The sequence below is a fragment of the Acomys russatus genome, chromosome 16, assembly GCF_903995435.1.
Source record: "Acomys russatus chromosome 16, mAcoRus1.1, whole genome shotgun sequence".
In the NCBI taxonomy this organism is placed as follows: domain Eukaryota; kingdom Metazoa; phylum Chordata; class Mammalia; order Rodentia; family Muridae; genus Acomys; species Acomys russatus.
In genome coordinates, this window is record NC_067152.1 from 33101478 (window position 1) to 33127816 (window position 26339).

At 45.7% G+C, this 26339-nt stretch overlaps 1 protein-coding gene across 7 annotated transcripts in view; it reads right to left on the minus strand.

The window, feature by feature from the left end:
- Nucleotides 1-217: 217 nt before the first annotated feature.
- The window catches only part of Bptf (bromodomain PHD finger transcription factor), a 100208-nt gene continuing 74086 nt past the window's right edge, over nt 218-26339 (minus strand). For 5 of the 7 annotated variants that reach the window (XM_051158926.1, XM_051158925.1, XM_051158929.1 and 2 more), the window contains 13 exons: nt 24484-24727; nt 23634-23785; nt 22114-22222; nt 21259-21476; nt 17181-17397; nt 15706-16589; nt 14492-14574; nt 14059-14284; nt 10682-11013; nt 7444-7636; nt 6632-6716; nt 4324-4510; nt 218-535 (listed from right to left, as the gene is read on the minus strand). In XM_051158926.1, the coding sequence (XP_051014883.1) occupies nt 499-535; nt 4324-4510; nt 6632-6716; nt 7444-7636; nt 10682-11013; nt 14059-14284; nt 14492-14574; nt 15706-16589; nt 17181-17397; nt 21259-21476; nt 22114-22222; nt 23634-23785; nt 24484-24727 (2967 nt within the window). In that variant the 3' untranslated portion in view covers nt 218-498. The remainder of the gene's footprint in view (nt 536-4323; nt 4511-6631; nt 6717-7443; nt 7637-10681; nt 11014-14058; nt 14285-14491; nt 14575-15705; nt 16590-17180; nt 17398-21258; nt 21477-22113; nt 22223-23633; nt 23786-24483; nt 24728-26339) is intronic. The other 2 variants (XM_051158930.1, XM_051158931.1) reach the window with 1 other exon arrangement.

Here is a 26339-nt window from a genome sequence, read left to right on the forward strand (position 1 = left end):
GATGGAGGATGGATACACGTAACCAGGGCTGGATTTTATAAGAAAAAATAATTAGCTGACAAATGAGGGCAGCAATAAAAAAGCGTCTTTTTTGCAACAATAAATAAATACAGTCAAAAAGTTTTCTGTGAGACTCTAAACAGCTTCTTCACTGAAGAGCAGACGTGGCATTTCCACGGAGTTACACTTGACCCCATAGCATCTTTTTTTTTCTTGCTTTTTCTTTTTTTTTTTTTTTTTCAATAAACAAAGTTTCCTGCTTTGCCACAATAGTAAAGCCATTTGCTCTCTCGACAAGACAATGGTGTCGTTGACTTTGCTTTTCCTTTGTCCGTTGGACAAAATTGACCAAGAACACAACTGGACTGTTGTGACCAATAGGAAGGAGGCTATGGTCAAGTCTTGTCAGGGTAGCCTGACTGAGAACACCTGGCGCTTTAGTTTATAGTTGAGAGCGCCAGCCTCTCGCTGTGTCTAGCTTAGGTGACACGCTGAGCTCTAAGGAGCTGTAGACTGCAGCTTGTTGTTATGAGACCTACAGAATACAGAAAAAAGGGGACAATTAAGCACCCTTCGTTTTTGAAGCAATGATCCTTTTTGTGGATGCCAAGGCCAGTCTGGGGAAGCAGCCATGCTCTCTCACTCATCCTTGGCAAGCAAATATAAGAAAATTATCATTTAACAAGTCTTTAAGCTATAGTATTAAAACTTTTCACTGTACAGTAAACATGGTAGCTCACTGGAAAAAGCCAATGTTTAAAAATATATGTATATATATATATGTGAATATATATTGTTTATTAAGATTATACCATTTTCAACAAATAGAACAAAGAAGACATTTACAGAAGCATTACTGTAGTAAAAAGTGTGTGTGCCTGTCTATTTACAACAATGCAAAAAATGGAAAGCTCTATCTGAAGACAATAGCAATATTAACATCACATTTTTCTATTCAAGTCCAGAAAGTCCTCCTCTTTTCACAGCTTTATTCACAACTTCTGTTAGTGACTAAGTTACTGTACAGGTAGCAGGACTGACTTTTTATATCGCAGCAGCAGTAAGTACAGCGTCCCGAGCATTCACAAGTCTTTAAACACATTGTCCAGCACGGCTGCCAGAATAAAACTTTTATGTATCTACACATCTGTATTTAACAATAAAAAATTAAGTTAACTAGCTTCAACTTTTGGGAGGGCAATTTTGAATTAGGCAATCACGTGGTACAATAAACAGTGACCCCAACATCCAGTTCTGATTCCAGTTAAAAATTCAGACTAAAGATATCACAATCTGTAAGAAAAGAAAGAACACGGATGGTATAAATGATGAATCAGAACAAAGTAATGAGAGTAATGTGCACATAATCCTGGAGAGCACACAGTAAAAACGGAAGGTGTGGCCAGGGAAACAGGGGAATGGAAAGGGCGCACAGAGCCTGTGCTTTGCTAGCCTAAAGCTGGGAGAGCGGAAGCCAGCAGCCTCCATGCAAGTCTTTGCTGTTGAATGCACCGGAGCAGAATTGAGCCAAATTCTGAACTCATTTACAGTGCCCTTAACTGCACACCAACACTTTACTGTACAGAAAGCCACAGGAAGCATCGTGGCTCTTAGTTTGGCAGCACAGATAGGACTCAAAGCACCCAGCTTCCAGGTCCCAGCTCCCTCAAAAGGCCTGTACAGGTTTTAAAAAGGCTCTTTTACTAACCGCAGAGGTGTGAAGGGGAAAGCACAGGGGCTGTGGCGGGGACCTTATCCTTTGCTCAGCTGTCCTGGGCTTGGGTAACTGTTTCTTTCCCCGCCCTAGCAGCTGCACTCCTTGCATGGCTATTTCTTCCTCAACAACCTTATTTTGCTTTGGCCGATGAGAAGTGAGCTCACCACCCTGCTTGTCTTCTGAGCCCTCTGTACTGCCCTAGAAGCTGCAGTTCTAACGCCACACCTCCTTAGACTGACTTGTAAAGACAAAGCCTTTCCTCCTGACACCTACCGTTTGCTTATCCTTACCTTTTGTATTTTTTGCTACTTTAGTGCTATGCTTTTTGGGCTCCAACCAATTATCTAATGTCTGAACCCTTTGCTCCCGCCAGGCATTCCAATCTTGGGCATAATCTATTGTCATCTTCTGACCTGGACAAGTGCTGCACATACTGGCTGTACAAATGTCACTGGAGGTTCTAGCCATTTGATTGGTTGCTGGCACCTTCTTCTTTTTCTTTTCATTTCCTTTCTTGTTTCTGCTAGAACATGTGGTAGCAAACCAGGAAGACCCTGTCCTGTCCTGCTTCTACTCTGTTCACATGCAAGGTGACAACCATGTTTCCCGAAGAGCTGGGATTGGCCTCCCTTCAGTCTAATCTTCGCTACTCACAGGTGTGTTCTGTTCTACCTGTACCAAGTTCTCGTTCTTTCTTGGCTCTACTTTTCTGCTCCACCCTGGATCTTTTCTTTGCAGGCTTTCTTGCCTGTCCAGCTGTCCTCTTCACAAGAACAGGCTATACAGTGGGTGTCAGGCCGCCAGGCACTGTGACATGCTCTGCGCTTACTGACAGGCAGCTACTACTCTATTCGAAACAGGGTCTTCGGCGGCAGCAGTACACACTTTTAATCCCAGCACTTGGGAGGCAGAGGCAAGTGGATCTCTGTGAGTTCGAGGCCAGCCTGGTCTACAGAGTAAGTTCTAGGACAGCTAGAGCTGTTATGCAGAGAAACAAACAACCAATCAAACAAAGAACCCTAAAACACAGGGTGCGGGGTCTCAAATTTGCTTTAGATGAAGGATGAGTTTTTTAGTGTCCCAAGTGACATTCTGGGGACGCTTCATTGTGTCTGGGAGGCTGACCTGCTCACTGTGGTGAGACCGACAGCCTCTGTCGCTAGCAGCACCTCCCACACAGGTCCATGGGGCTCAGGCTGCTTCTCGGTGTGGTTTTCTATTGAACTTTGGAATTAGCATATGTGGGGTTCTCCCTGCAACATGCGGGGACCACTGCTGAATGCTCTAGAAGAGTCTGGATTAGGTTTGCCCTGAACGAATGAGCGGATTTCCCACCTACTAACTATTGATGAGACTTCAGTGTCCTCCTTTTTGGTTTGTTTGTTTTTCTAGACAGGGTTTCTCTATGTAGCCTTGGCTGTCTTCAACTCCCTTTGTAGACCAGGCTGGCCTTAAACTCACGTCGATCTGCTTGCCTCTGCCTCATGAGTGCTGTGAATTAAAGGTGTGTGCCACCGGGCCAGACTCCGGTGTACTCTTTATTATTATGAACTTACCTTTTAAAACCCTCCTCTACTATGTATGCTCTTATATCATGTCTAAAGTACAGCTCTTGCTATGGGAGAAGAAAGACAAAACAGACCCAAGACCTTGCTCAGAGGGAGGCTATGAAGGCAGAATGCTGTGGCAGTGTGTGCACTAGGGAGCACTCAGTGCGGTGCCTTAGCTCCACCTTGGGCTGACAACACTGACTCTAGTACGGAATCTAGACCACACAGAGGCCCAGGCCCCAGCCCATCCAAGGTCCACATCATCTTAACGCCTAGGACTGACCAGCAGGTGGGGGGTGGTATGGTGTGGTGAATGGAGGCAGCAGTGACACAGCTGTTACCACCTGAGAGGCAGCAAACCTCTACAGGATGAAGAACATCATGAGCTTGAGATGGGGTTGAAGTAGAGAAACAGAAGGGCACAAAGGTCATGGTGACAAAACTTCATGCAAAGTTGCTCAGTGCATTTATGGTTTAGAAAAACTGAGGACTAGCATAGCCTAGAGAACACACTAGAAAACCTGCAGTTGACGACTTCTAAGATGCAGCACAAGTAAAAGTCCTCTTGCTGGATTTCTCCTTGGGTGGCCAGAACTCTCCCTGCTACACAAGGCCTGCAGACAGACTCCTGTGGACAGCATCTCACAGCGGGACCTCATGTTCACCACAGTAACAGACAGGCCTTTCTCATTAGCATGTCTGCTCCCATTTTGAAGAGTGGACCACAATGCCAAGGCCTTTATTTGTTTTTGTTTTACTATGTAGACCAGGCTGGCCTGGAACTCTCAATGAAGACCAGGCTGGCCTCAAACTCACAAACTCCTCTGACACCCTCGTGCTGGAAATTAAAGTTGTGCACTGCCATACCTACCATAGTGGTATAGTCTTGGCTTTGTAAGAATAGTTGTTGTTGTTATTATTACTATTATTATTACTATTATTATTAATCAGAAGAAACAAACTTACTATGAACACTCCACTGGCCAGTCCTTCAGTAGGGACAGTATAGAGTTTGAAGAAGTGACTCAGTCCAGAACACTGAACACCTGTGCTTACCTGCTGGCCTTGAATCCTTTTAGTTTCTGTACAAAGAATGATTCAAGAACTTCTGCACACTGGTAAAAAGGGGAGTCACTGGGATTGTAGTAACGGCAGTTATCAAAAATTTTGGTCATATCTGCCACGAACTCTGTCAGCTTTTCATAATACCGTTTTTGTATTCTTTCTTCCATGGTGGCAAGGTCTTGAAAAGATAAAACATAAAATATTTTCAAAGCTTTAACGGTTTCCCCAATGTGATCATGTCCTGTGGCTCTAATGAACCCAACACGTGTTTACTGCAACCGCTACTCCACACCTGGAGGCTAGGCTGCAATTCACAAGGGACATCTTAGTGGTGTCCAGCACTGTTTCTAAGACAGGAACCCTGGCTGCTGCCAAGAAGGTTCCTCTATTTTCAGTGTACCACACAGAGCAGTTGTCCACTCATTTAACCGTTTGTTTCTGTTTGTTTTGTTTTGTTTTTTTCGAGACAAGGTTTCTCTGTATAGCCTTGGCTATCCTAGACTTGCTTTGTAGACCGGGCTGGCCTTGAACTCACAGTGATCCACCTGCCTCTGTCTCCCAAGTGCTGGGATTAAAGGCGTGCGCTACCACTGCCTGGCCTCATTCACCATTCTGAGGTAATGGAAAACATGCCAATGGGATCTGTGCTTATGTAAGTATGGGATGCACCACCACGATTGACAGAAACAACAGATACAAACAACTATGCATATTGACTGAGATTAATTAAAATTCAGAAAAATGATCTTTAGTAATACCAGTTTGGTTCCCTCAACCCTCAAAGCAACCCCCCATTGTAGTTTAAAGTGTTTTGAGACACGGTTTCTCTGTGTCACCCTGGCTGTCCAGGAACTCATTCTGTAGACCAGGCTGGCCTCGAACTCAGAGATCCACCTGCCTCTGTCTCCCAAGTGTCGGGCAATTTACCATTTTAAAGTTAGCCCACACCATCTAGACATTTTTATGCATATTTATTAGCTTTTAGTAAATGCACAACCATCTCTGGGAATGCTGAAGCACAGTAACCCCAGCACCCAGGAGGCTGAGGCAGGAGGATCACATGTTCAGAACAGTAAGAAGGGAATGGAGGATGAACTTAAGCTCGGCACAGATGTTAAGTCACACCCCAGGATGTCTTCAAGATCTGTGGCATGTGTACATATTACATTTCCCCAGTGTTAACGAGCAGGAGAGACAGGGAAGCACCCTGGCTCTTTAAAGGCCAAGGTGGACTATAGAAGGAGGTCTGTCCCAAACCCCACTCATCAAAAATAACTGTAAACATTGAAACTGGCTAATAAATTAGGAAATATTCAAGTTCTCTCTTAAAGATTTATGTATTTATTATGTATAAAGTGTCCTGCCTGCATGTATGCCTATAGAGGGCACCAGATCTCATACATGGCTGTGAGCCACCGTGTGGTTGCTGGGAATTGAACTCAGGACCTTTGGAAGAGCAGTCAGTGCTCTTAACCTCCGAGCCATCTCTCCAGCCCCACATTCAATTTCTTAAACAGCATGTCTGTGTGCTAAACAGGAGGTGAGAGGGAGGAAGAGCAAGTCCTATCCTTGTGCTGCAGATGGCATTAACAACCATGCATCTGGGTCCTGGGAATCAAATCTGGGTCCCCTGGCAGAACAGCGAGTGGTCCTACCCGCTGGGCCATCTCTTGAGTTGCAGCAAATTCAACTTCTAAGCCACACAAAGCCATTAGAATCCCTATTTTGATAAGATCAACTGCATCGACTATCCCGGTAAGGCGAACGCTCAGATGGATTTAACCGACTCTTCCTCTCATCCTCTTTGCATTCCCTCCTGCCCGTTTTTTTTTTTTTCCCCCTTGAGACAGGGTTTCTCTGTGTAGCCTTGGCTGTCCTGGACTCACTTCGCAGACTAGGCTGGCCTCTAACTCACAGAGCTCTGCGCCGCCATGCCGGGCTTGCATTTCCCCTTCTTGAGGACTACTGGTGTTTGTTCTCCTGGGGAAGGCTCTCTACTGGTGGTCGCTGGATTTGCTTGTCCATCAGGCTGGGCTCACTGACTGCACTCACTTTTTGTGCAGCTACAGTCCTCTACTTACACACAGTTTGACTGACAGTTTATTGCATGTCCAGTGTTTTGCCATCACAAGCACTGCTGCCATGAATATACTTGTCCCCATGTTAAGTTGCTGGCTCAAAGGCATGCACATAGTGACCAATATAGTTACAGTGTCACCTGCATGCCCAAGACACTCTCACAATGCATCAGTTTCATGGGCTTCTGAAGCACATCTCCCTATCCAGCTCCAACACTTACCCATTGGCTCTTTAATGACACCGTAGTAATCTGGTGCATCATTGGGGTCTACCGGTTCAAGGAAAGGCCAGGCCATCTTATGGGCCTAAAAGGAAGAACAGGAGGCACCCTGTCAGCGGAAGCTCTAGCATACATACTAATAGTCTCAGCTGCCTCACTAGACCAACAAACCCTGGGAATTCAAGTGAGCCTTACACTTGAGAAGTGAGACTGGTCACGTAAGGTGACTCTGCGACAGGTACTGGTTTCCTTAAATGAGCAGGACTCACACAGTCCTCCCAGGTGGCTCCCAGGTCCTTGGTGACAGGAGTGGAGCATGAAACCTACACCCTGGTTCCGATGTGATGACCTGCCAGCCGTGGGATGCCGGCCAGGCAACCCCTTCAGTGCCCTGGGGTGTTTGTAATGAGGTGGCAGGCGGAGACGGATGCTGAACAGCACTCTGACGAGCGGTGGGGCTTGCTTTCCAGCTCTTCTGACGCTGACTACATCAGAGATTTAATATAGCATCCTGTCCTGACACCTGGCTCTCACACTCCCAGTATTCCCTATTCCTCCATTTATAGTGAGAGAGTAACCGGACTTGAAGCAAACTATCTTCTCATCTGTGCCTGTGCGATACAGTCTTCCTCAAAAGTAATACCGAAGTGAAATCAAATGGCCTAACACACTCTGGAATGTTAGAAAAGCAACAGTGGAAGTGGCACCGTCGGTAAACTTCATGTCACCAGCACTTTGTCCAGCCCGGAGCATGGAGAGCTCGAACCCCAGACATGTCTGCAGCGAGGCGGGTTTGGTCAGCAGCTTCTCACCTGTAAGGAGCGCAGCACCCTCTTCAAGCCTTCATAGTCTTTCTCTGTTAGCGGCGTGAGCACTGTCATGGCGTCCTCTGTCGACTGGCACTGTGGGCAGACATACTCATCAATGAGGTCGGCCTCACTCTGCAAGATGCCAACACAGCGCCCGTGGTACCAATTCTGACACCGGTCGCAGCCAATATAGAATCTGCAAGATCCAAAATGGAAATGTGAGGCCAAAAACGACAGGCTGCTCCTGCTTAAACTTCACCTTTAAAAACCATCATGCAATTGAAAACCGGCTAACCCCTGGGGCATAAAATAACTTAGCATTACGGCTGTTTTTCTACACGAGACTGACATCCCAATGTGTTAACCAAGTACTTTGGATGTTAAGAACAGTAGTAAGCATGTATTAAAAAGCACTGTGTACTACTGGGAACCAATCCGAAGAAACATGTAAAACATTTGATTGGTTTTTAAAGCTCAAAATAGGCCACAAAAACAAAACATTTTTAACATGTCCCATATCAAATGGAAGTTCAAAATCAGTGAGCTGGTCACAGCCACAGCTCACCCCACAGGGTGCTTTCTCCATCTCTAACAGAGCCCCACTTCAGACAGACAGGCTGTTTCTATCACAGCACTTTCTTACATATTGAAGAAACCACATTGCCCCCAATGCAACTCAATCATTCACTAGGAAGCAACATACATTTTGAAGGAGAGGGAAAGAGGGAAAAGAGAAAAAAACGGGAAAGGCTTTGCAATGTAGGTGTATAACACACAGCAGAGAGGCCCTGCTTTTCATTTTCAGGTAAGTGACCAATCGAGCAATGCAGCTTCCTGAATTGTCAAACAGATGCTCTTATCAACTCACTGTGACTCATCATAAGGTGTCCTGCAGATACAGTACAATTCCTCACTGCTGCCCTCTTGTGCCCGCTTACAATCATTACAGATGTACACATCCATTTTCTTAGCCTCCTTTTCTGTGATGCCAACACATTCTCCATGATACCAGTTAGTACAAAGATCACAGCCAATATAGAACCTAAAAGTGTTCACAATGAAAATGACAATGTAGTTGTCATTTTGATCTGCATGGTATGTAAATCTGTCTTCTCTACTCTGGTTCACTTTCTTACAGGATAATTTCTAATTTCTTCAATGAGTCAGCTATAGACCCTGAATGCAACCATTCTACCAGTGGCACACTACTGCATCTAATACTGTACCAAGGGTGGACACGTTGTCACTCACATAGATTTCAACAAACACACTGTGTAGTGAAATATGGATCTTTAAAAACATATGGGAATTTGAAACAAAAAACAAAACAAAACAACACACTGATGGTAATGGCTCCCTCTTAATGAATGTGTGTGAAACTGTAACAGGCACAGAAACCAAAGCCAAAGAATCAAAGACTTACATCTGTCAAACCTATGCTACAAAAGCCATTTCAATACCAGGGCTGTTTCTTAGATAGGTTTGAAAATGCATCTCACGATTTAAAATTGGAAACCAAGCAAAGCGCACACACCAAGGAGAGTTACAGTACAAGGAACATGCAGGCCAGCCAAGTGTAGAGGACAAATGGTCAAACATGGTATGAAGGAAGCCAGGAGAGGTCCATGTATGTAGTCATTCCTGTTTACTGGAGTTGGCGAGGGCAGTGTGTGAGGGAGGAAGGCAAAGGAGCCCAGGCTTTGAAATAGGGTCCTGGTGAAAAGCCACCAGTGGCTCTTTAAACCTCTGTATCCACGTTGGTGGGAGCTGTGCAGGATTGTGTCAATCACAGGCAACCAGGTGAGACTTGCAACCACTGGTACCCTTGCACTCTACCAAGCTGTGGTCATTTCACCTAGAGGAATGCCTCATGACTAGGGAGCACTACGCAGTGAGGTGTTTAAACCTACTCGCAGTGACCCTTTACTTTGAACCCTGACTCCGCCATGGCCTGCCTCCGGTGAGGACCTGCTGAGGGACTTTACATGTTGCCTCTTTAAAATGCTCTGATCTCTGGACGGGCCTTGGCTCGGGCTGAGATGTCAGAGAATACCGGTAAGAAGACACTGCCTTCCTCCAACTGTGACAGGGTGAACAAATCTGCTGGGTTGAGATGTCAATGGCAAGCAGAACCAATGTGAAAGAGCCACAAAATAACAGGCAGTCTCTACAGAATGAGCGCACGTCCACGTGTACCTCACTTTAAGCAATGTCAGGATCCCAAGAAGGTTGTGTCAGGTGATCTGCTGTGGATTGAACACTTTGTGTCAGCTCCAAGCTGACCTCTGTATAAAGTCCCCCGCCCCTGGTGTGTTCTACTTAAAGTGAGGCACACTTACTTGTACTAGGTACAGGGGACATTAGCTCACAGGGTGCCACTCTTCACATGATGGACACACAATGGGAAGTGAAGACGTCTACACTGCTGAGTTCAAAAGGCACCTTGTCCCCCAGCAGGGTTTCCACCTGACATTTGCAAACTGATGGTGATTCGGGGACCATGGAGTGGTTTCCGTACCACCACATACACAGACAGTAAGAATTTCTAATTCTAAAAAAAACTTTTTTTAAAGCACAGTTAACCTTTTTGGTACTATAAAATGGTGATTCCTGGCAGCTTACAAACACTGGCCTACATCTGCATGTTCCAGGCAGAAGTTAAATACATCACTGAATAATAGCAATGCAAAAAACAAAACAAAAACAAAACCAAAAAAAACCCTAATATCGCTAAAATCTCATTTATGTTACCAAATACAAGTCATAACTGTCAAAAACAGCTTCCAATTGCCATGCTCATCAGTTTTTGAATGTGAAAGTCACAAAGTGGGTGAAAGGAAGACTTTTTAGCTTGTTTCCAAAAAGATAGCGGAAACTTAGACAACAATATTAAGTTGCAATTTCTTTATTTTTTTTTAAAAGGGAACTGATGCCGCCTTTAGTTCTTTGGGATGGACTCTGGGCTTTGGCCATGACAGAAAGGAGGCCAGAGAGCTGGGATGACAGCCTTCTGCAAGATGCGGCGCTGGCAGATTAAGAGCTAGTCCACAAAGAGCGTTGGGAAAGCAAAAGGCCACAGCAAGCTTGTTTTTGACAGAAAAGGCCATCGCTGAGGACAAGCAAGCCCTGGGAGTGAGTGGACAGCACCCTTACTGCACTCCTGCTAAGTATGATGAAGCCTCACCCTCACCCAGTGCTGCCCACTGCTCACTCAACAGCTAAGCTGAGGGGAGGCACGTACTTGGACTCATCATATGGTGTCTTGCAGATGCAGTACAGTCTAGTGTCCTTCTTAACCTCCTTGGAGGTGGTGGTGATCATCTTCTTCTTCTTGGACTTGGAGTCCTTCTCCTCTTCCCGCTTCCTCTTCTGGGAAGCGACAGGCAGAGGGGCTGCAGGGTGGCCTGCAGGTGGCAGACTGTGTGCTGAGGGAGGTGAAGGAGAAGGAGGAGCTGCTGGAGCTGGCACTGGCACTGGCGCTGGCACTGAGGGTGTGAGCACTGTGGCGGCATTGTTTACCACCTGTGCCGTATCTTTCTCCTTCTTCATTTTCAGGTCTCTCTTCAGCTCTTCCTGTGGCCAATGAAGACAGACAAATGATCATCAAGGTTACATGAAGGAGCTGGACATTACCCCTGCCTGACAAACAGCTCCTGTTTGTTGTTGTTTCTCTGTGCAGCCCTGGCTATCCTGGAACTCACTCTGTGGATCAGGCTGGCCTCAAACTCACACACTCAAGAAATCGAGCTGTCTCTGCCTCCACCTCCTGAGTGCTGGGATTAGAGGCGTGAGCCACCAACACCTGGTTTGTTTTTCAAGACAGAGTTTCTCTGTTTAGACCAGGCTGTCCTCAAACTCACGAGAACCATCTGGTTCTGCCTCTTGAGTGCTGAAATTAAAGGTGTGAGTGGCCACTACCAGGCTTAAGTTGCTCCTAAAAGAATCAGTCTGTATATGAACTGAACACAAGACCCCAACCGTGGCCTGGCTGGCAGTGAATAGGTTAAGAGATACACTGACCTTGTTTACCACACTTTGTTTAGATTTAAGATAAGAGATCCAGACAAAACACAGTTTTCTAAGTGGGTTTGCAGCCCCAGCATCCAATAAATACAAACAGGAGGATAAAAAGTTACAAGTCCTTCTTGGCAACATAGTGAGTCTGAGGCCAGCTAGCCAACTTGAGCCCCTATCTCAAAACAAAAGAAACCACCCTAAGGAACACCACCCTCCAAGAGACACTATTCTTTCTCTATAGGTTTGGCCACAAACTAGGATTCTGGGCTCCAGAGATGGTTTTGTGGGTACAAATGCTTGTGACAAAACCCTGATGAGTTCAATGCTTAGAAAGCACAGCAGGACAGATGTAGGAGCTTACACGAGGAACGCAGCATTAGACAGAGATGGGAAGAGGCAGAGGTAGAACCAAGACAGAACCATCTCAAGTCCACCCTGGACCCTCCCCCCTTAAAATAACAACAAAAAGAGCTGTGTGGTAGTGTCACATGCCTTTAATCCCAGCTCTTGGGAGGCAGAAGCAGGCAGATGAGGTCTACAAAGCGAGTTCAAGGACAGCCAGGGCTACGCAGAGAAACCTTGTCTCAAAAAACCAAAAATAAAATAAGAAGCAAGGCCAGCCTGGTCTATACAGTACCATGGTTCTCAACCTGTGAGTTACAATCCCTGTTCACATGGGTCCCATGTCAGATATTTACATTATGATCCACAACAGTAGCAAAATTACTGTTATGAAGTAGCAACAAAAACAGTTTTATGGTTGGGGGAGCATTCCCTACAGCATGAGGAACTGTGTTAGAGGGCTGCAGCATTAATAAGGTCGAGAACCACTGAGTTCTAAGACAATCAGAGCTATACTGTGAGACCCTGTCTTGAAAACAAAACAAAACCAAAAAGATTGTTAGCTGGTGGCCAGCTTGGTCTACAGAGAGTTCCAGGATAGTCAGGGCTATACAGAGAAACCCTGTTTAAAACACACACACACACACACACACACACACACACCTCTCCTCCCAAACTGCCAAGTGAGAACGCATTCACCATCTGTTTGAGTGATTGCTACTTTACTTCTCTGTGTTGAACTAAATGGGCCCCCTTCTCCTAAAACAAGCATCTGACTCACCTTAGAGATGGAACCATTTTTTAAAATGCTAACCTACTTAGTCTTAAAAGACAACAAACAACAAACAAAACAAGCCTGGCGTGGTGGCACAGGCCTGTAATCCCAGCATTCAAGGGCTGAATTAGGAGGCCCAGAAATTTGAGGCCAGTCTTGGGCTGAACAAAGACCCAGTTTGAAATAAACCAAAGGCAGCTTTATATACATGTTTAGAAGAAGATAAAAGGAAAGAAAAGGTAAAACCATTCCAAGGATTTCCCTCCAAATTTCAAAAACAGAAACTGTTTGTTAGGTTTTTTTCCCCTCAGTATTTTTGGGTTTTCTGTTTTGCATTTCAAATTTAGTATATCTGAATTGTGTATATTTCTGTTTTTGGCACTTTTGGAACATGTGCTCATTATGTAGTGTTGGACGTCCTGAAACTCGCTCTATAGACAGGGCTGGCTTGGAACTGGTACATCTGTCTGCCTCTACCTCTTAAGGCCTGCACCGCCACTGCCCCAGTCCTGAATGGTCTCTTAATGTCATGTGTGAGGCTGTCATTTTAATGTTTGATTCTCTGTGACTAGCTCTCTTACCTGAAATGGATCACAGCACCAAGAGGAAGGTTGTATTTTATGTTTTCTAACTGCTGTGAAAGAGCTTGCTTCCTCGGGACACTGTGGCAATAGATGTTCTCTCAGCTAACCAACTTACCTTCCTTCCTTCCTTTCTTGTTTTTGAGACAGGGTTTTTCTGTGTAGCCTTGGCTGCCCTGGGTGCTTATATAGACCAGGCTGCCTTTGAACTCACAGAGATCCGCCTGCTTCTGCCTCCCAAGTGCTGGGATTACAGGTGTGTACCACCATGCCCCACTCAGGGTTATTTCTAATGCTGGCAACCTTAATGCTGTTACAAGTTTTAATACGGTTTCCCTGGGGATGTCAATGTCAATATAACAACTGCATCACACACAATAATAATTCTGTCTTCTTTCTTGCAGTTTGTGTCTCTTGTCTTTCTCCAATTAATAACCTGACAGCTGGCCCTGTCTGGTTTGTCTTCTGTTGGGAAGACCCACAACATTCCAGATTATCTAATGTTGTTTGTTGATCAGATGGGTATTTTACTAAAATGTACAAGGTACCTTATGGGATGCTTTTGATACCCTGCTTCTTTTTCAAAGCTGTGGGCACTTGTTTTCCTACGTTCATACACACAGTCTTCTTTAGAGCCGTGTTTCTTGATGAGTGGTGGTGCAGACAATAAAAGCCACAATACATCCAAAACAGCTAAGACAGCTCAGCTCTCTCAGATTGGAAGTAGGAAGACATACTTACAAAGACGTGCCTCGTCTCAAAATCCATGTGTGAGTTTTACTCTCCATGCTACAAACATGCAAATGTAAATTCTAAAACGTGAGCTGGAATTTTAAGCTTAGCTAAAAATGGAAGGCAAGCAAGTGTGTCCCGATGTGGTCCTGGGGAGGACCGTGCTCCCACCTGCACTTGGATCTGCAGCTCCTTGTCCAGGAGTGCTCTCTTTTTCAGGATCTCGGCTTTCAGCTGCTCCTTGTGTTTGAAAAGCAGAGCAGAGAGCTTGCTGGCGTTCTGTTTGCTCCGCTTCTGCTCCACGCTCTCCTCTCGCTTGCGTTTCTTTGCCGCCTGTTTTTCTTCTTTATCTATCTTATCCAGAATATACTTCATCACCTGGTTACAGACAATCATTCTAGAGAGAAACACACAACCTCTGTAACGCTGGCTGTCTCACCCTGAAAAGCAAGGCACGATGCATCTATGTCCCTAGGTGATGTGTAAACTGAGCGCAGAATTTCAAGGAGAGCTGACTAGGAGCACTCCTGGCATGAAACATGGGTGAGACCAAAGCCAAACCAAACTGTGCAGACTCTCAGGTGGGCCCTAAGTCTCTCCCTACCTTTGATTTTCTTCTCTCTCAGCTGGAGTCATGGTCTTTTTCTGTTTTAAATGTTCTATTACAGCATTATGCTTCATCACCACCTTGAGAACAGAACAAATCCATAAATGCACATTTCATAACAAACACAGTTAAGTTAGCACACAGCTACAAGTAACAGCACATGTTAAGTGTTTGGACTGGTGAGAACTGCCTAATGAATACAACCAGAATAGAAGCTGCTGGGCGGTCCCAGGTTCTTACCATGCACCAAGTACTGACTTAAGCTAAGCATTTGACATTGTTTTCCCTCTATGCTAACAGTGGAATATAGGGATAGTTTTTCAAATAAACACTAAGATGCAAAGGCACTAACCAGCATGTTTGAAGTTAAATGTTAAGTAGCACAGCCCCAAATTGCACCTAACTGCCATGCTCCACAGGCCTTCACCCACTGTGCTGCCACCAAGGGCCAATTCTGAAGCATACCCTGCCCCATATAAAGATCTGAAAGACAGGTCCTCAGTTTACAGAGGAAATAGTCCAAGAGCTGGGATTTGAACCTGTCAGAGGATGTAGGTTCACAGGAATATTAATTTACAGCTTCACACTCACATACATGATGGCAGTGAGTCCTAACAATCCCACGTGGCTGACACCGCTCAGGGAGAAAACAGTGCTTCACAGCTCAGGGGGACCCAAAGCCTAGTGCTGATGGGGCACATGGATGCTGACAGGGTGTCCTCAGTAAGAAGGCAGGTCACCAGCTTCAGCAGTTTGGGCAGAGCTCTGGCTGCCTAAAGTGACTTACTGCACCCAGACACCACCCCAAGATGCCCCTGCTGCACAACGCCACATTACATCAAACTCTGGACAAACATCTGGGTTTAAGACATTTGTACAAAGGTGTGGCCAGTAATGCAAATGAACTGTCTGTCCACAATTTGCTTAGTCAATAGGCAAATGAAGGAATGACACTTGCAAACCAAATGACTTCAAATGAATCTCTACATTGTGAGGGGGGCCGGGGGGCTTACCTACCAGGGAGAAGTGCTAAGTGTCCAATAAGGCGCCCCAAACCGGAACGGGCAAGCAGTGCTTCTACTCTCCCTCTGCTCCTGTACACCAGTGACTCTGGCTCATTCAGGAAGCCCAGCACAACCAAATCACTAAGTCTACCGCACAGCACAATAATTCACGCTACGGAACATGCTGCTTTGACTTAATAACTTTACCTGTTTCTGAATGATTTCACTTTGGTTAGAAGCTTGGAGGGTGTGTTCACGCTCAATTTCTATCTGCTGCTTCTTCTTTTGCTGCTGATCCCTGAGTTGCTGAACCCTCTGCAACTGCTCTTGCACACTGGCTGCCTGCACTGTGACCACACTCTGAATATGCTGAGTCTGCACAGCACTGTTTTGCTGAACTTGAATGGGCAACTGCAGTCTGATTTGCTGGGGCACACCACCTTGCTGAGCCTGTATCTGAGCCGCAACCTGCGACTGGATCTGAGAGAGAACCTGGACTTGCTGGAGAGGAGGCACAGCAATGACTTGGGGCTGCGGCTGCTGTGCTTGTGGCTGAGGACAGGATGGGGATGGAACAGCAGCGTGACTTAATGTCTGTCCTGATGAAAGAGTTTGAGCTGAAGACTGTACCTGGGGCTGTGACTGTGGCTGGCCTTGGGAAGGTGCCTGCAGAGATGTGGGGGGCAGAATTGGAATCGGCTGTGAGGCAGTAGTCTGAACATGGGGCTGCTGTCCAGGAGTCACTTGGGAGGGACTTGATGGACGTATTCGAGTCAGTGGTGGGCTCTGGACACGAACAGGAGACTGTCCTTGGACACTGCTCGGAGGCTGACACTGTGTTGCAACTTGGGGTTTAGATGACTGTGCTTGGGAAGGCTGTGATTCAGGAGGGACATGGGATGAGACAGCTGCTGGCTGGGTCTGGACTTGAGGCTGAGCTGGGGGCGGGGGTGGGGGCTGTGCTGCAGGCTGAATAGCCTGTGGCTGGGCTTCCGCACGGCTCACACTCGGCGACTGAGCTGGTGCCAGGGCTGTAGCTGGCTGTACCTGGGGCTGGGGTGATAATTTACTTTGTTTTTGTTCACCTGAACCTGTAAAAAAAGAAAAGCAAAATGATTTCTGTGACGCTAGAGTGGAAGACCATGGTGAAAGAAGACTCTGAAGGGGATTTCCTAAAGCCAAGAATTCTGTATGTCAGTAGAGAAGATGTAAACCTTGCACTCAGACTCGGCCTCTCCTCGGCGGGGGAGCCGGGACCATTTCCTGCATGCCTTCCATGTGTCACTAGGCATTCAGAGGCAGCCTTTGTCAAGTGCTGCTCTTCTGCTATGTACAGCATGGTAACAGGCTGTAGGAGGCTGACTGAGAGGGCTAGGCCTGTGGCTCTCAAGCACACGTCATGAGCCGGGTGGATTTACTCTCCCATGGCTTATCCCCAGGGCACCGCCAAGGCTGTACAAGGAACACAGGTCTGGGTACCAAGGTATCAATTATTCTGTTCCTCCCTCCTCCTTGCTGTTATTTTTGCTTTATTTTAGTTGGGAAGAGGTACAGTACAGGGAGTCTAGGCACAAGGCATGAAACAGAAACAGCCTGCGTAGCTGTTATGCTGGCTGGAGGCAGAGTACTGGACCCTGTGCGACGCACAAGCCCAGCAATAAGGATCAACCCAGCGTTTCTACCTGCTGCTGTGGTATCAGTGCTGCTGCTGCTGGCGGCTGTGGCTGCTGTAGTCAGTGGGGTAAAGAGGAAGCGCTGAACGGTGCCATTTGGCATTGCAGCTTGCATGAGCTGCTGCCCCGGCCCTGGAAGGACGGTCATCCCCTGAGGTATCAACTGCAGCTGTCCAGTGGTTTGACCTTGTCCTTGAATTACTACTGTTAAACCTTGGTTGCTGCCCTGCGGAAGAAGTAGACAACATATATGCTGTTCAAATCACAAAAGCATTTTAATGAAATCATACAGGTTACACCCCCATTCTGCAAGAAACCCAAGAAAAAGCTTTCTGCTACTTCCTGAGTTCTGGTAGTATAGGACAGAGCTATCATGTTCGGGTCAAACTAAATTTTGGTACCCTAGGACAGCCTGGAACCCACTGTGACTGCAGCCGTCACACCTGATTCTTACCTTAAACCATTTTCATTCACATCCCTTTAAACTTCTCATATAGCTTTATATATGGTCTGATTTCAGTCTCACATAGTGAGAGTCAGTGGATTGGCAGAACCAGTCTTACTATATTCCCTAATCATTATTCCCAATTAGGAAACGCAGAAGAGTGAAGGTCTACCTAGGTATGGTGGCACACATTCAAAGGTAGCCAGACCTACATATTCACACCCTGCCTCAAAAACAGCATCAGAGTGCCAGACTACAGTTCTCAGGCCCTAAATCCAATGCGAGACTACAGTTCTCAAGGCCCTGAATCCAATCCTCAGAGGCACAAAAAAGGGGGGAAAAAAGGAAAAAAGAAAAAAGAAAAAGAAAAAGGCTTTTGCCAACGTTAAACATGAAGCAGGTATTCTGGGGCTGGCTTTTGTTGTTGTACAATATGAGCACAGCAAACCTCTTGTGCTCTCAGTTAAGGGGCAAGATAGCCGAACCCAGGGCGTTTCCATGGGAAGGCCACCAAGCGTGTCTGTGTTTCCCCAGAGTCTCAGATACAGAATGGCAGAACACAAGAGCCAGGAGAGCCACTAAGGTCCAGGAGTTATGAAAAGGGAACCAGAAACCAAGGCCTCTACAAGTACAGACTCCTGTGTATAAGATGTAGTAGGCCAGCAAGCCTGACTGCAGCAAGCGTGGGGTTAGGAAGCACGGTCAGCGCCCTGAGCTACAAGTCTGCACTTAGCTAAGTAAGTCCTGCCACCGCCCCCCACCTCCCCCGTCGCCGCCCCCCACCTCCCCCGCCAATGGCATTTGTTCTTTAAGAAATAAACATTCTATGTGTGACCAAAACCACACAAATGCCAGGTTTAAGTAATAGTTACAAAACAAACAGCAAATTGTGTGTGTTTAAGTGAAGCTATGGGGCTGGGCTGCCCAACAGGGAGTGCTTGCTTAGAAGATTTTGATCTCCATAGAGGAAGGAGGGAGGAAAAAGAGAAAAAAAGATTAATAAAAAAAGAAAATAGTTGGGAATAGTGGTACATGCCTTGGGAGACAGAGGCTGGTGGATCTCTGTGAATTCAAGAACAGCCTGGTCTACACAGCAAGTTCCAGGACAGCCAGGGCTACACAGAGACCCTTGTCTCAAAACAGACAAAAAGAAAAGGAAAGTGAAAGTGCTCTGTGAGTTCGAGGCCAGCCTGGTCTACAGTGAGTCCAGGACAGCCAGGGCTCTTACTACACAGAGAAACCCTGTCTCAAAACCAAAACCAAAACCAAAAAAAAGTGGGCATGCTGTCTTTGTGATCCCAGAATTTGTCAGTCAGGTGTGAGCTGAAGGACTGGGAACTTGAGGCCAGCTTGGGTGACAAAGTGAGACACCCCCAAAACACAAAGTATGAAAAATAAATGAAAGAAAGAAGGAATGAGAAAATGAACTGATGGGACCGCATTTCAATTGGCAGAACGCCTGCGTCACAGGCACAGCCTTGGGTCTGATCCATAGCATCTCCTGGCCTGGGTATGATGGCAAACACCTCTAAGCCCCAGATTACACAGCCTTATCTTAGGATATATGAAACCTGTCACAGGATAAAATAACAAAAGAAGACAGAAAAGAACAATGAGTTCATCCTCAGAACAAGGTGCAAGGCATTGGTCCAAGTTTATTAGCCAACCAGGCCAGACCCTGACTGAAAAGCCTGCCTCTCCTTCCTGGTTACAAGGTGCTCACTTACAGGGAGTCCACGATGCATATGAGGAGCACTGCAGGAAGCTTTTTTTGTTGTCTAGTCTGGCCTCGAACTTGCTAGGTTGTCAAGGAAAGTTGAACACTTCTGAGATTCCTGTTTCTACTTCCCAAGGGCTGGGACTATGGGCACATGCTAGCACCCCAATTCATGCAGCGATATAGAGCTAAGCCAGGGCTTTGCGCTTCTACATAAGCATTCTAACAACCTCAGTCTATCTCTAGTCTGACTTTGTGGGTTTAGTTTGATTTGGTTTTGGCGTGTGGGTATATGGTGTATGTGTGCTCACTCATGTGTACACATAGAAGTCAGAGGATAGCTCCATTTGTCTTCCTTTATCATTCTCTACATTATATTTTTATTAAAGATTTATTTATAGATGTAATTTATACACATATGTGTACTTGCATGACAGAAGACGGCGTCAGCTGGGAATTGAACTAGGGACCTCTGGAGGTGCAGACAGTGCTATTAACCTCTCTGAGCCATCTCTTTAGTGTCCCCTTTTTGTCTTTTCTTCATACTTGTTTTTCTAATTACCCACTTAAACAAACAAAACAAAAAAGCCAGTATAGGAACTGGAAAGATGGCTCCAGTTAAGAGCGCATTTGGAAGAGCAGCCAGTCCTCTTAACCATTAAGCCATGTCTCCAGCCCTACCTTTTTATTATTTTTTAAACATTTATTATTTATGTGTACATGTGCATGTATGTGTACATGTGTGTGTGTGCTTGCTTGAGTATGTGAGCACCATGTGGGGCGCGATTTAGGTCCTCTACAGGAGCAGGAAGTGCTCTCGATGCCTGAGCCATCTCTAGCCTGCTCCACTTCATTTTAAAAGACAAGTAACTGATTGTGGAGCTCAGCCTGACTGCTTACACTAGCTGGACAGTGAGCGCCCAAGACCCACTTGTCTCCTTCCTAGCTCTACACCTGTGTGATGCAAAAGCAGCTTTAAATTTTTATCTTTACTTTGAAATTGTGTGTGTGTGTGTGTGTGTGTGTATCTTTGCACACGTGTTGGGGTGCCAAGAGTTCAGAAGAAGGTATCAAATCCCCAGAAGATGCAGTTATCGGAAGTTGTAACTGACATGGGTACTGGAAAGTGAACGCAGATCCTCCGGCAATACTCACTCTTTGCTGCTGAGCCTTCTCTCCAGCCCTCACAGCTTATGTTTTTGTTGATGATAGGGAAGGACCGCAGGCTCTCATGAGTGTACAGCAGCACTTAAAAACAGAGCCCTCTCCCAGCCCTACAGTAAATTTAGAAATGACGCTGCACACAACCAAGTTATTCCCACTCTTCAACAGTATCAGTACTGTTGCTGATCTTTCCATATGCCATTATATGACTCATCTAGTGGAATGCCACCAAAAAAACAAAACAAAAAAACAAAACATAACAAACAAAACAAAAACAAAAACAAAACAAAAAACCCCCCAGACTTTTAGGAATCTGAGGTTTTGAAAGAAAACTAGACAATAATATGTGATAATCCAGGCAAGCAGTTTAATACTCCTAAATTTTGCTTTTTATTTCTTTTTTAAAATTTATTTATTTATCATTATGTATACAGTGCTCTGCCTGGATGCACACCTACAGCCCAGAAGAGGGTATCAGATCACATTATAGATGGTTGTGAGTCACCACGTGGTTGCTGGGAATTGAACTGAGGACCTTTGGAAGAGCAGCCAGTGCTCTCAACCTCTAAGCCATCTCTCCAGTCTGTTTGTATAGTTTTAAAAGATTTTTAGTTCCATGTGTGAGGATTTGCCTGAATATATATCTTCCCAGCCCCAAGCAACCATTTCTTAAAATAAGTATACTTCAAAATTTACCTAAGATCAAATGTAAACTTCAGTAAAAATGAGGCTACCTCTCAAGTTGAGGCTATGTTACTTACGTGGCCCTGTGTTAACTGAGTGAGCTGAGCCATGGTGAGCTTCACCTGCCCTTGCTGAGGACGAGGGGCATGTGGGGATGAAGGCTGTATGGTCCCAGGCGCTGCTGCTGGAGTTAAGCCTTTTTGCACAGGTGCTGAAGAAGCCGGACTCGGAGCAGAAATGGCTGTGGAAACCGGCTGCCCGCGGATGATCTGAGTCACCACCTGTTGGGGAGCACCTGCACAAACAAGATACCCGTCACTCGTCTCTTGGCATACTTTGAATTAAAACAGTTTGCCACTTCAGATGAATATTCATTTCGATCTTGAAAAATACATTTGGAGGCCAACAACCTAAGATGAGTTCAAACACAGGACCACAGCCAAAGGCTCCTACTGACTTCAATAGAGTAAAGAAACAACAGTCCAGACCAAAAAACGTAGCTAGCACATCCCTGTAACCCCAGAACTCAGGAGGCAGAACCCTGAGTTCAAGGCCAACCTGGTCTACAGAGTGAGTTCCAGGAGAGTTGGGGCTACATAAAGAGACCCCAAAATAAAACAAAAAACAAAACAAAAGGCATTCTTTTGGTCATGGCCATTACTCTCAAATGTAATGGCTAATGTTTTTTGGGGTTTTTGTTTTGGTTCTTCGAAACAGGGTTTCTCTGTGTAGCCTTGGCTGTCCTGGACTCCCTTTAAAGACCAGGTTGGTCTTGAACTCACAGAGTGCCTCTGCCTCCGGAGTGCTGGGATTATAGATGTGAGCCACCACACCCAGCTCAAATTTGTATTTTCTAATACGGAGAGGCACGCCACAATTTCCCGAGATGTGTTGTCCAAATACTCAGATACTATCTCCACATGCACAAGTACCTGGTTGCACCATCACAGGTGTTCGAATAATAGCCTTTCCTAGTGTTGACTGCTGGAGTGGTGTTCTAATCACAGTCATACCAGGGCGGATTTGAGGCCCTGCGATTACCTGTGGATGAACAAAGGACAATGAATTAGAACTGCTTCAGCAGGGGGGTGGCGGCACACACCTTTAATCCCAGCACTTGGAGGAAGAGGCAGGTGGATCTGGAGACAAGGCTGGCCTATAGTGAGTTCCAGGATAGCCAGGAAAAATCTTGTCTCAAAAACAAAAATCATGGCTGGAGAGATGGCTCAGAGGTTAAGAGCAGTGGCTGCTCATCCAGAGGTCCTGAGTTTAATTCCCAGCAACCACATGGTGGCTCCCAACCATCTGTAATGAGATCTGGTGCCCTCTTCTGGAGTACAAGCATATGTACAGGCAGAACATTGTATACATAATAAATAAATAAATCTTAAAAAAAAAAAAAAAAGAAAGAAAGAAAGAAAGAAAGAAAAGAAAAGAAAAATCAAAACAAAAGGAATTAAAACTGCTTCAAAATTACCAAAACACAATAGGTTTTTCTCCTATACCCTGGTTGCTCTGGAACTCACTATATAGACCTCCAGCCTGTCCTGGAACTCACAAAGACCCGTCTCTCCACCATTATATTTAAAATTGCATTCAGTGTTGGTGGAATTCTGAGGAAACTTTTTGATTCAAATGCAATAGGAAATTCAGGGCCACTGATGACAACTACTCAAGGAAGAGGCCACACCCCAACATCCTTTCAGCTATGAAAGAGCAACAACAATGAGCATATTACGTCAGTTTCATAATTAAGAGTTTAAAACTTTTTCCATGACAAGCCAGGCACGGTGGTGGCGCATGCCTTTAATTCCAGCACTCGGGAGGCAGAGGCAGGTGGATCAATGTGAGTTCGAGGCCAGCCTGGACTACAAAGTTGTGTCCAGGACAGCCAAGGGTACACAATGAAACCCTGTCTCGAATGCTCCCCCCCCAATCACCTTTTTCCATGACAGTCGTTCCAAAGAACTGTTGTATCTAATATGTCACGTACCAGGTGACTGCACATACAGTGTACTTTCAATCAGTCTCTCTCTCTCTTTTTTTTTTTTTTATCAGAAAGAGTACAGATGAACTAAAAGTACAGGTGAGACAGCGTTCTTGCCAGTGAGCGGGACTGCAGGACAGTTACAGTCAGGAAGTGCAGCACACGCAGTGCTGTCCATCAAGTCACATAGCTTTCTCTAGAAAACACTGCTGAACCATAACTACTTATAAATAGTACCAATATGCAATTAACCAAACGCCAAAATTAATATCATTTTTGTTCATTTGTATAAAAAATTGGATATATATATATATCCTCCTCCCCTCACCCCCCCCCCCCCAGATTGGAACTTCATAGATTAAATGACAGAAAGATGAACAGAACTGATGCTGGAAGAGGCCACAGAAATGTCACCCTGACCTGCTCCACATTCCTCAACAGAGAAATCCCGGGACGAACGCTCACCTGTGAGGTGGTAGTGGTTCCCGCAGAGCCGGACGTATTGGGCCTAATTGTGACGGTTGCGGTCCTGGGCTGGAATGAAGTAAAGGTCTGCTGACTGGGACCTGTTGTCGATGGAATGATACCCAGGACTTTCTGCTGCACCTGGACCACGCCTTGAAGAGAGATGAAGAAGACATGAAGCACCGCCCTTCAAGGAAGGCAAAGCGTGAGGTGCTGCTTGGTGTCTGGGGAGAAACTACGTGTGGTGGGTTGCAGAGTGGGCTACACAGAATGTGAGAGCTGACGACTGGACCCAGTGAGGAGGAGATGGAGTGATGGCGACAGCATGATCTGGCGAAGGTGAACTCAATCTGCGACTGATTCCCTTACCTCCTTGTGTTGCTGGCACATTTACAGCGACAATCTTGCTGTTTGCAGGAAGTGGCAATTTGGTAATTACTTTTCCTGCCATAGTGACGGGATTGCCTGTAATTTGGAACGTCTGACCTGTGCTGGCAATGGTGGTAGCAGAGGTGGCAGCTGTGCTGGTGGCTAATGGGGTATAAGACATTTAATAAGCTTTAGATTTTAAATAACCAGCAGCGTAGTGACTTCTAGGAAGGGCACCGATGCATGAAATGTGGCTCATTCTGTATTTACTAAACACTCCTCTCTGCTCCAAGTGCGCTCTGTGAATACTGAAGGTAAGGACTGCAGAGAGGGCTCCACAGAGAGCGCCTAGGACAAATGACTGTCACAGCCTGACTGTGCAAGCAGTGGCAGCAGCAGAGCAACTCTCTCAGGAAACGGAAGGTTAGAAATGCCTTTCCCAACCCAGAACAAAGCAATGTTTTATTCATCCCGGCTCTACCTGAACTGGACTGGCCTTGCTTCACCCAAGTGGCAAAGGTTTGATGGAAGCTCTTGTTTTGCTGGAATGTGACTGTGGCAGGAGACCCGACCTTTGTGGCTAGCACCATCTTTGTTCCAGGGGTGACTGAGCCACTTAAGGGAGCCACCATCACCTTCTGTGCTGGAGAGACAGTAGTGCTCGTGCTGTTTGTCTGGGACGTGGTGGATGCGACCACTGCAGGCTTCTGCTGCTCCAGACGTTTCTGAGAGTCAAGGAGAGGACATGTGAGCTCTAGTTCTCCAGGACAAAGCCTGCGATACAGGATCTCCAAAACAAGAGCACGCTTGTCTAAACTCACCCTGATCCCTTCATGAAGGTTCTATTTCCAAGTCACTATATCATTATAAATTGTTCACAAATAACAAATTTAAATGACCAAAATGCTCTATACAATATTCCAGCATTCAGAGTGAGAACGGGTGTGGGAAACCTTACAGGAGCAGGACACTTGCGACTCGCTGTGAGAGGAACAGGAAGAAAGGGGTGGGCCTGATTCATGGCCGTTGTAGCTTAGGTTAGCCAATCATAAAGAACATGATGGTAGTTTTTATTATTACTATTCCGGTCAGCAACCTTCTGATCAAGCTAAATGGAAATTACAAATAGTTTTGAGACGTTATTACTGTTTGTTTATAGTCAGGCTCTCATTCTGTAGTTCAAGTTGACCTGGGATTAACTCTGTGCAGCCTTGAACTTGGAGCAATCCTCCTGTTTAGCCTCCTGAGTACTGGGAATATTTCATGTACTATATAAGTAAAAGGAACTTTAAAAAAATTATTTATTTTAATTTTATGTACATTAGTATTTTGTCTGCATGTATATCTCTGGGTATCAGATCTTTCAGTTACAGACAGTTGTGAGCTGTCATGTGGGTGCTGGGAATTGAACCCGGGTCCTCTAGAAAAGCAGTCAGTGCTCTTAACCTCTGAGCCATCTCTCCAGCCCCAGTAAAAGGTCTTTTAAACGCTTTATACAGAAGGGGAAAATCTCTTCCAGGGTTACTAAGGAAACAGCTCAACTGGTAGAATACTTGCCTGCAATGCACCAGGCTCTGGGTTCATTATTCTGCACTGTATATAATAAAAATAAAAATAAAAACAAAACAAACAAAAAACCCCACAGGGTAAAATTGGGAGTGGTAGGCACATTTGTAATCCCAACTCTTGTGAGAATTTTCAAGTTCAAGACCATCCTAGGCAACAAAGCAGGTTCTACGCTCAAAAACCAGGCCAGGCCTGGTGGCACATGCCTTTAATCCCAACACTGTGAGGCAGAGGGAGGTGGTTCTTTGTAAGTTCAAGGCTTGCTTCTGCTATATACAGAGGTCCAGGACAGCCAGGACCACAGAGAGCCCTTGTCTCAAAAAACAAACAATCAAAGCAAAACAGGTGAAGGAAAACTTGCATGGCTTTTGTTGGTGGTGGTGGTTTTTTGAGACAACGTTTCTTTGTGTAACAGCTCTGGCTGTCTTGGACTCACTTTGTAGACCAGGCTGGCCTTGAACTCACATGGCTTAGGTTAAAGCCTTACGCCACCACACCTAGCCCAGCCTGTATGTTTTAGACTGCTAGAACTAAGCAACACCACAGGCTTTCACCTGGGAAATGTTAGGTAGGACCGACTGCATGTGTAGTGCACCATTTAGCAAAAATTTACACCAAATCGGGAAGCTGGCACTGTGGTCGCTAAATGTGAAGAAACCAAGGCTCCAACAGGCTGTGCAATTGGCCCAAGGACACAGTATTAGCTCAAGATGGAGGTGTGATTAACGCCATTAAGATCCACTCAAAAGGGTGAGTTTAAAGATGCCTAAC